At 46.7% G+C, this 10,575-nt stretch overlaps 1 protein-coding gene across 9 annotated transcripts in view; it reads right to left on the reverse strand.

The window, feature by feature from the left end:
- Positions 1-10,575, reverse strand: part of QTGAL (queuosine-tRNA galactosyltransferase) — a 134,253-nt gene that overhangs the window by 13,914 nt on the left and 109,764 nt on the right. For all 9 annotated transcript variants that reach the window (XR_003427631.1, XR_003427632.1, XR_003427628.1 and 6 more), the window contains one exon: positions 4,695-4,819. Coding sequence is in view for 3 of the 9 variants with exons in the window: in XM_027081146.1 (XP_026936947.1) it covers positions 4,695-4,819 (125 nt within the window). In the remaining 6 variants the exon portion in view is untranslated. The remainder of the gene's footprint in view (positions 1-4,694; positions 4,820-10,575) is intronic.

Genomic DNA, 10,575 nt, shown 5'->3' on the forward strand with positions numbered 1-10,575 from the left:
ATCTTTGTACTTTATTCACCCAGTTTCCAACTCCGTTTATGGATTGTGGGAAAGTGGTTACTTCCTTGAAGAAACACTTGCCAGAAATTTTTAAAATTTTAATGAAATTCACGTAGAGTAAGAGCAAGGATCTTAAGTGTGCATACAAGTCAGGCGGTTATGACAAACATGCATATCCGTGTAACCAACGCACCTGTCAAGAGGTGGGACACTTCTACCACCCCAGAAAGCTCTCTTGTATCTCCTTTCCCCTGAGAATACCACAGTCTCGTTTCTATCACTGTGGACTAGTTCTGCCTGTTGGAGAACTCTGTACAAGTGGAAGCCACAGTATGCATGCTTTTGTATCTGATTTCTTTTACTAACCATATATTTTTTTGACATTAATCCCCGTTCTTGCAGGTATCAGTCGTTTGTTTTCTTCTAGTGCTGAGGAGTGTTCCGTTACAGCAGTGTTTATCCACCACCTGCTGATGGGCATCTGGGTTGTTCCCATTCTTGGCTACTAATAGAGAAATGTTGAGCAATCTATTAATTTCTCTTGGAGAAACACCTGGACATGGAATTGCTGGGGCATAGGGCAGGTATCAATTAAATTAAGAAAATAAGGCCCAACAGTTTTCCAAAGAGGATGTACTGTGCTTACACTCCTGAGAACAACGTATACGTGTCCTCAGCATGATTGGGAATTGCAGACGTTAATTTTAACCCTTCTCGTGGGTGTGCAGAGTTTAATTTGCATTCTCTGATAATGATGAAACCTTTTTAATTGACCTTATATATTACTTCTTTGTGAAGTGTCATGTCCGTTCAACTATTTTGCCTACTTTTATTAGATTTTATTTTGGGGTGATAGGGGTTCTTAATATCTCCCCCATACTAACCCTCTGTGAGATATACAGATTATGAATATTTTCTCCCAGTCTGTGGTTTGTCTATTCATTTTCCTAATGGTGTCTTTTTTAAAAATTAATTAATTAATTAATTATTGGCTGTGTTGGGTCTTCGTTTCTGTGCGTGGGCTTTCTCTAGTTGCGGCAAGTGGGGGCCACTCTTCATCACAGTGCGAGGGCCTCTCACTGTTGTGGCCTCTCTTGTTGCGTAGCACAGGCTCCAGACGCGCAGGCTCAGTAGTTGTGGCTCACGGGCCCAGTTGCTCCGCAGCATGTGGGATCTTCCCAGACCAGGGCTCGAACCCGTGTCCCCTGCATTAGCAGGCAGATTCTCAACCACTGCGCCACCAGGGAAGCCCACTTCCACTTTCTAATACTTATATTTTTTATTTTTCCTGTCTCATTGCACTGACCTCCATTACAGTGTGGAATAGAAGTAGTGAGAGGAGTGATCAGATCACTTCCTCCTGATCTTAGAAGGGAAAGCTTTCAGTCTTTAATGATTAAGTATGAGGTTAGTTATAGGTTTGAGTAGATGCTATCAGACTGAGAAAGTTTCCCTCTATTTCTAGTTTGCTGAGTTTTTTAAAAAATCATGAATGGGTATTGAATTTTGCCCAATGCTTTTTCTGCATCTATTGCGTTGATTGTGTGATTTTTATCTTTTATTCTGTTACTGTATTAAACCATACTAATTGATTTCTGAATGTTAAACCAGACTTGTATTCATGATGTATTATCCTTTCATATATATTTCTGAATTTGACTTGGTAATATTTTGTGAATGATTTTTGCAACTATTTTCATAAGGGATATTTGTCTGTAATTTTATTTTCTTGTAATATTCTTGTAGCATTTTTTACTTCAGTCATGCTAGTCTCACGGAGTGTGAAGCTCCTCCCTCCCAACACCCAACAGACCTTTCTCCTCTTCTATTTCCTGAAAGAATTTATGTTAGATTGGTATTATTTCTTCCTTACATTTTTGATAGAATATATCAGTAAAGCCATCTGGCTTGGCTTTTCTTTATGAAAAGCTTTTAAATTACTAATTAATTTTTAATTATTATTTATACCTTTTTTTTTTTTTTTGGCCATGCGCAGGGCATGCAAGATATATTAGTTCCCCAGCCAGGGACTGAACCTAAACCCCCTGCAGTGGAAGCACGGAGTCCCAACCACTATATCGCCAAGGAATTCTCTATTATTTATACTTTAAATACCTACTGGATCTGTAATGATGTCCCCTCTTTAATTCCCAGTATATTGGTAACCTGTGTTTTCTTTTAAAAATCAATCTTGATAGAGGCTTGTCAATTGTACTGATTTTATTTCAAGCTAATTCTTGGTTTTACTGATGTTTTTTCTACTGACTGTCCATTTTCAATTTTACCTTTTTCATTCCTTTCCTTCTATTTACTTTGAGTTTACTTTGCTATTACTTTTGAAACCTTTAAAGGTGGAGACTTAGATAATTGCTTAGTTTCTTCTTTTATAATATAAACTTTTAAAGCTATAAAAACTTATTATAAACTCTGCTTTAGCTAAATTCCACAAATTTTGACATACTGTTTTGTCATCAAGTTAAATTTTTTCCCTAATATCCTTTGTGATTTTTTCCCTTGGTTGCTTAATTTCCAAATATTTTGTATATTCAAGATGTCTTAGGGCTTCCCTGGTGGTGCAGTGATTAAGAATCTGCCTGCCAAGGCAGGGGACACAGGTTTAAGCCCTGGTCTGGGAAGATCCCCCATGCCATGAAGCAACTAAGCCCATGTGCCACAACTACTGAGCCTGCACTCTAGAGCCTGCGAGCCACAACTACCAAAGCCCATGCACCTAGAGCCCGTGCTCCACAACAAGAGAAGCCACTGCAACGAGAAGCCTGTGCACCGCAACGAAGAGTAGCTCCCGCTTGCCACAAAACTAGAGAAAGCCCGCACACAGCCACAGGCCTAACGCAGCCAAAAAAAAGAAAAAAATGATTTCTAATTTATAAAACATAACTCGTATGCTTTCAATCATTTGAAATTTATTCAGATTTTTTTCTTGGTCCAAAGTAACGTCTATCTTGTACTTTAAAAGAATGCGTATTCTGCAGTTGACTATAGTGTTCCTTAACTGTCTACTGTCATGTCGGTTAATAGTGTTGTTCAAACCTTCTGATCCTCACAGACTTCCCCACCCCCCCAACTTCTATCAATTATTGAGATAGGTGTATTAAAATCTGCAACTCCAATCTCAGTTTTTGCCTCATATATTTTGAAACTCTGGGATTAGGGATATACACATTTAGGATTGTTATGTCCCCCTAGAAAATGACCTTTACCCCATGTGTGCAAATGACACTTGCATTGAGTCAAGTTCATGACAACAAACTCCCAATGATGCTCCACTAAATCTACTGTATGAAAATTCAGACTTAACAGAAAAGAAATCAAGCTCTTTTGCTTAAAGCTGGAAAACAAAGAAGCTAAGTTTTAGTGTTGAATAGCACATGTACAAAAGTTCAAGGATCTCCCAAGTCAATATGGATGCTGGGGGCTTCCCTGGTGGTGCAGTGGTGAGGAATCTGCCTGCCAATGCAGGGAACATGGGTTCGAGTCCTGGTCCGGGAAGATCCCACATGCTACGGAGCAACTAAGTCCGTGTGCCACAACTGCTGAGCCTGCGCTGTACAGCCTGCGAGCCACAACTACTGAGCCTGCGTGCCACAACTACTGAAGCCTGCACGCCTAGAGCCCCTGCTCTGCAACAAGAGAAGCCACCGCAATGAGAAGCCCGCACACCGCAACGAAGAGTAGCCCCTGCTCACCGCAACTAGAGAAAGCCCGCGCCCAGCAACGAAGACGCAAAGCAGCCAAAAATAAATAAATAAATTATATGGATGCTGCAATCTGGGACACCCCCCCACCGACGACACATGCCCAAATCAGCATCACACCCACTGTGACAGTGGACAGGAGACCTCCCAGGACAGAAACTGAGAAGCCACGCCTTCCAACGAGTCTCACACCCTCCAGGGGAAGAACAGAGTCTCTTCTACTTCCAGAAACACACATGCATGTCCCTGCATCATGCTCTTTACAATCAAAAGATCCCCTGATCGCAGACCTGTTTCAGGGCCCCATTCCTCCCTGTCCCCAAGAGAGCAGCATTACGGTAGCACCAAGGGGGATACATACTGGTAGTTGTTTGAAATGCAACACCCACACACATGCACAAACGTGCACAGACACACATGCGCGCACACACACACAGTTCAAACTAAAGAAAGAAAAGCACACCCCTCCCTTGCCTTCACCCTGCCTGTACTTTCGGCACCATCCCTGCCCTGTCCCTGGTAGTCGGCCTCTAGCCTTGGGGCCTGGGGGACGTGGGGGCCATGAGAGGGAGGGGGCTAGTGTCCTTGTGATGCCCCACAGAGGAAGCGGCCCAACCTCGGTCCCAGTAGCCCTCCCCTTGGTGGGCGGAGAAGGAAGAGGGTGCCCCCAGCCCGCCTGTAATCACGTTAGTGGGGGGCTGGGCTCACGCTGAGAATCCCGTCAACTCAAAGCAAGTGAGAACAAAACCCCAAGAGAACAACTACACGTGAATCCTACCTCACTTCAAAAAAGTGAGAACAGACATTTGGCCTTGATCCTGGGGAAATGCTGGTCCGTGGACCTAGGACAACGTCCCTCCCGGGAGGCCGCAGGCCCCGTGCCGGCCACGCTCCCAGGTTTCCTGCCTTGCGACCTGACTGGGTCACCTGTGTCTGCCCCACTGACCCCGCCCGGTCTGGCCCCCTGGACTTGCGTACTCGAGGATGGAGTGTGTGGCCGCGCCGGGGTGGTAGCGGTAGAGAAGCAGGCTCTGGTCCACGCGGACGAGCCCGCCGCCCTTCCTCAGGTGTTCGTGGAAGAACAGCAAGTCCTCGGGGACACCCTGCGGGATGAAAGAAACGTGTCTCCACTCACGACAGAGCCTCATTCTGGCGACGGGAGACGCGGATCCGTCCGGCACCCCATGCCATGCTTGAGCCTGGCATGACCCGTGAGGCCTCAGCGGGAAAACAACACGTCCAGCTCCCCCACCCTGTGGCCGGCACTGGGCAAGCGTGACCACAAGAGGCGTCTTCAGGACAAGAAGGTGCCCGAGGGGTGGACCCAAGCCCCAGTGTCACCCTCACTCACAGCCTCAAACTTGACCCCTGGCCCGCGCTGCTGGCCCGCTGACCTGCCCCCTCCCTGTTGACGAGCTTGCTGCTCCGAGGGTCTGCAGCGTCCCGCTGGGTGTTCCCGTCCTGTGAGAACGCAGGCCTCCCGCCCCCTCCTGGAGAAGCGCAGACCAGGGCTGGCCGTTGGGGTCACAGCCACCCTGCTGGTCAGTCTGGGGGATCTCAGTCCTGGTGGGGACACCAAGTTGGCTCCCCTCACTTTTTTAAATTCAAGGTGAAAACCAAGTGAGCAGGGGTTCTGGACAGGAGGTCACCCAGGGTGTGTCTGGTGAGCAGAGCCCAGCAATGGCTGGGGACACTGCCAGGACCCCTGCTCCGGGCAGAGGCTGGTTTCCTGACAGCCCAGAGGCTGCTGCTCTCCGGCCCCAGCCTGTCCTCCTCTGCCGGTTCCCCAGCCCAAGCTCGGTTTCACTGAGCCAATGCCAGCACCACAGCCGGGCCCACTGCTTCCAGTAAAGCCACGGCTGCCCCCCAGCTCATCCACCCCGAGAGGAAGGCGGCACAGCTGGCCTCTGAGGTCTCGATGTCCTGATGGAGCCTGGTGGCCGTCATCCTCGGGGGGAGATGGGACCCCTGGCCCCTCTTGGCCAGCTTCTTGGCCCGAGCGTATCCCCTGACTGGGCCCTGTGCACCTGGCCTCTGGGGTCTGTGATGAACTGATGCTCTTTGTCTGTGGCCGCCCAGGCGCGAGGTCCGCTGCCTCCTGGCTCGGGCCTGAGCGCCATCCCTGGAAGCAGCCCACTCAGCTCTCACTCCTGAGCTGCCACACTGGGCACCAGCCTGCCCGCCTCTGTCCCTGAACAAAGCCACCGCTGCCCAGGGAATCGCCGCCCGGGGTCCCTGACACACCGCAAGGCCGTCAGGGCAACGCGATGGAAGCCAGCCGAGTAGGAAATCGGCGCAGTCTCGTTAGCGACGCAGAAACACGCGAACCACTTCACTTGCAGCGTCGGGCGGTTCAATCAATCAGTGACTCGATGGACTACTGTGTGGTGACTGAAGTGTTTTCACAAAGACCACAACGACATGAAAAGATTTATAACAAAATGTTAAGTTAAAAATCAAGTTTCAAAATTGTGTTTGCAGCTTGGCTAAAAGTGGTCCACAGTAAAAAGAAGACAGAAGGACCCCACACAAAAGTTCACAGCAGATGTGTGGTGATGGGTTCACGGGTCATTTGCATAGTTTTTCCTTTTTCTAATTTTCTGCATTTTCAGAGTCATCTTTCAAGAGCACATTGTGAACTCATATCAGGAAGATGGCGGAAGAGTAAGACGCGGAGATCACCTTCCTCCCCACAGATACACCAGAAATACATCTACACGTGGAACAACTCCTACAGAACACCTACTGAAGGCTGGCAGAAGACCTCAGACCTCCCAAAAGGCAAGAAACTCCCCAAGTACCTGGGTAGGGCAAAAGAAAAAAAAAGAAAAAACAGAGACAAAAGAATAGGGACGGACCTGCACCAGTGGGAGGGAGCTGTGAAGGAGGGAAAGTTTCCACACACTAGGAAGCCCCTTCGCGGGCGGAGACTGCAGGAGGCGGAGGGGGGAGCTTCGAACCCGCGGAGGAGAGCACAGCAACGGGTGCGGAGGGCAAAGCGGGGAGATTCCCGCACAGAGGATCGGTGCCGACCAGCACTCACCAGCCCGAGAGGCTTGTCTGCTCACCCACCGGGGCGGGCGGGGCTGGGAGCTGAGGCTCTGAGGCTCGGGTTTCGGTTTCGGACGGAGCGCAGGGAGAGGACTGGGGTTGGCAGACGGAGCGCAGGGAGAGGACTGGGGTTGGCGGCTTGAACATAGCCTGAAGGGGTTAGTGCACCACAGCTAGCCGGGAGGGAGTCTGGGGAAAAGTCTGCACCTGCCGAAGAGGCAAGAGACTTTTTCTTCCCTCTTTGTTTCCTGGTGCGTGAGGAGAGGGGTTTAAGAACGCTGCTTAAAGGAACTCCAGAGACGGGCGCGAGCCGCGGCTAAAAGCGCGGACCCCAGAGACGGGCGCGAGCCGCGGCTAAAAGCGCCGACCCCAGAGACAGGCGGGAGACGCTAAGGCCGCTGCTGCCGCCACCAGGAAGCCTGTGTGCGAGCACAGGTCACTCTCCACACCCCTCTTCCGCGGAGCCTGTGCAGCCCGCCACTGCCAGGTTCCCGGGATCCAGGGACAACTTCCCCGGGAGAACGCACGGCGGGCCTCAGGCTGGTGCAAAGTCACGCTGGCCTCTGCCGCCGCAGGCCCGCCCCGCACTCCGTGCCCCTCCCTCCCCGCCGGCCTGAGTGCGCCAGAGCCCCCGAATCAGCGGCTCCTTTAACCCCGTCCTGTCTGAGCAAAAAACAGACGCCCTCTAGCGACCTACACGCAGAGGCAGGGCCAAATCCAAAGCTGAGCCCCTGTGAGCTGTGAGAACAAAGAAGAGAAAGGGAAATCTCTCCCAGCAGCCTCAGAAGCAGCGGATTAAAGCTCCACAATCAACTTGATATACCCTGCATCTGTGGAATACCTGAATAGACAACCAATCATCCCAAATTAAGGAAGTGGACTTTAGGAGCAAGATCTATGATTTTTTCCCCTTTTCCTCTTTTTGTGAATGTGTATGCTTCTGTGTGAAATCTTGTCTGTATAGTCTGCTTCAACCATTTGTCCTAGGGTTCTATCCGTCCATGTTTTTTTTAAAAAATTTTTTCTTAATAATTAATTTTAATAACATTATTATACTTTACCTTCATTCTTTCTTTCTTTCTTTCCTTCCTTCCTTCCTTCCCTCCTTTAGACAACGAATCATCCCAAATTGAGGAGGTGGTCTCTGACAGCAAGATTTATGATTTTTCCCCCTTTACCTCTTTTAGTGAGGGTGTATGTGTATGCTTCTGTGTAAGATTTTGTCTGTATAGCTTTGCTTCCAACATTTGTCCTAAGGTTCTATCCGTCCCTTTTTTTTTTCTAAATAAGAATTTTTTAATTCAATAACTTTATTATACTTTATTTTATTTTTACTGTATCTTCTTTCTTTCTGTCTTTTTTCCTTCTTTCCCTTCCTTCCTCCCTCCCTCCCTCCTTTCTTTCCTTCTTGCCTTCTTTCCTTCTTTGCTTCTTTCTTTCTCTTTCTTTCTTTCTTTCTTCCTTCCTTCCTTCCTTCCTTCCCTCCATTCCTTCTTTCTTTCCTCATACTTCTACTAATTCCCTCTACTTTTTCTCCCTTTTATTCTGAGCCGTGTCGATGAAAGGCTCTTGGTGCTCCAGCCAGGAGTCAGGGCTCTGTCTCTGAGGTAGGAGAGCCAACTTCAGGACACTGGTCAACAAGAGACCTCCCAGCTCCACATAATATCAAACGGCGAAAATCTCCCAGAGACCTCCATCTTAACACCAGCACCCAGCTTCACTCAACGACCAGCAAGCCACAGTGCTGGACAACCTATGCCAAACAACTAGCAAAACAGGAACACAACCCCACCCATTAGCAGAGAGGCTGCCTAAAATCATAATAAGGCCACAGACACCCCAAAACACACCACCAGACGTGAACCTGCCCACTAGAGAGACAAGATCCAGCCTCATCCACCACAACACAGGCACTAGTCCCCTCCACCAGGAAGCCTACACAACCCACTGAACCAACCTTAGCCACTGGAGACAGACATCAAAAACAGCGGGAACTATGAACCTGCAGTCTGCAAAAAGGAGACTCCAAACACAGTAAGATAAGCAAAATGAGAAGACAGAAAAACACACAGCAGATAAAGGAGCAAGATAAAAATGCACCAGACCTAACAAATGAAGAGGAAATAGGCAGTCTACCTGAAAAAGAATTCAGAATAATGATAGTAAGGATGATCCGAAATCTTGGAAATAGAATGGACAAAATGCAAGAAACAGTTAACAAGGACCTAGAAGAAATAAAGATGAAACAAGCAACGATGAACAACACAATAAATGAAATGAAAAGTACTCTAGATGGGATCAACAGCAGAATAACTGAGGCAGAAGAACGGATAAGTGACCTGGAAGATAAAATAGTGGAAATAACTACTGCAGAGCAGAATAAAGAAAAAAGAATGAAAAGAACTGAGGACAGTCTCAGAGACCTCTGGGACAACATTAAACGCACCAACATTCGAATTATAGGGGTTCCAGAAGAAGAAGAGAAAAAGAAAGGGACTGAGAAAATATTTGAAGAGATTATAGTTGAAAACTTCCCTAATATGGGAAAGGAAATAGTTAATCAAGTCCAGGAAGCACAGAGAGTCCCATACAGGATAAATCCAAGGAGAAATACGCCAAGACACATATTAATCAAACTGTCAAAAATTAAATACAAAGAAAGCATATTAAAAGCAGCAAGGAAAAAACAACAAATAACACATAAGGGAATCCCCATAAGGTTAACAGCTGATCTCTCAGCAGAAACCCTACAAGCCAGAAGGGAGTGGCAGGACATACTGAAAGTGATGAAGGAGAAAAACCTGCAGCCAAAACTACTCTACCCAGCAAGGATCTCATTCAGATTTGATGGAGAAATTAAAACCTTTACAGACAAGCAAAAGCTGAGAGAGTTCAGCACCACCAAACCAGCTTTACAACAAATGCTAAAGGATCTTCTCTAGGCAAGAAACACAAGAGAAGGAAAAGACCTATAATAACGAACCCAAAACAATTTAGAAAATGGGAATAGGAACATACATATCGATAATTACCTTAAATGTAAATGGACTAAATGCTCCCACCAAAAGACACAGATTAGCTGAATGGATATAAAAACAAGACCCTTATATATGCTGTCTACAAGAGACCCACTTCAGACCTAGAGACACATACAGACTGAAAGTAAGGGGATGGAAAAAGATATTCCATGCAAATGGAAACCAAAAGAAAGCTGGAGTAGCAATTCTCATATCAGACAAAATAGACTTTAAAATAAGGACTATTAAAAGAGACAAAGAAGGACACTATATAATGATCAAGGGATCGATCCAAGAAGAAGATATAACAATTGTAAATATTTAGGCACCCAACATAGGAGCACCTCAATACATAAGGCAAATACTAACAGCCATAAAAGGGGAAATCGACAGTAACACATTCATAGTAGGGGACTTAAACACCCCACTTTCACCCATGGACAGATCATCCAAAATGAAAATAAGGAAACACAAGCTTTAAATGATACATTAAACAAGATGGACTTAACTGATATTTATAGGACACTCCATCCAAAAACAACAGAATACACATTTTTCTCAAGTGCTCATGGAACATTCTCCAGGATAGATCATATCTTGGGTCACAAATCAAGCCTTGCTAAATTTAAGAAAATTGAAATTGTATCAAGTATCTTTTCTGACCACAACGCCATGAGACTAGATATCAATTACAGGAAAAGATCTGTAAAAAATACAAACACATGGAGGCTAAACAATACACTACTTAATAATGAAGTGATCACTGAAGAAATCAAAGAGGAAATAAAAAA

Source organism: Aethalodelphis obliquidens, unplaced genomic scaffold (assembly GCF_003676395.1).
Source record: "Aethalodelphis obliquidens isolate GAN/ISIS:26980383/991018 unplaced genomic scaffold, ASM367639v1 scaffold44, whole genome shotgun sequence".
Classification (NCBI taxonomy): domain Eukaryota; kingdom Metazoa; phylum Chordata; class Mammalia; order Artiodactyla; family Delphinidae; genus Aethalodelphis; species Aethalodelphis obliquidens.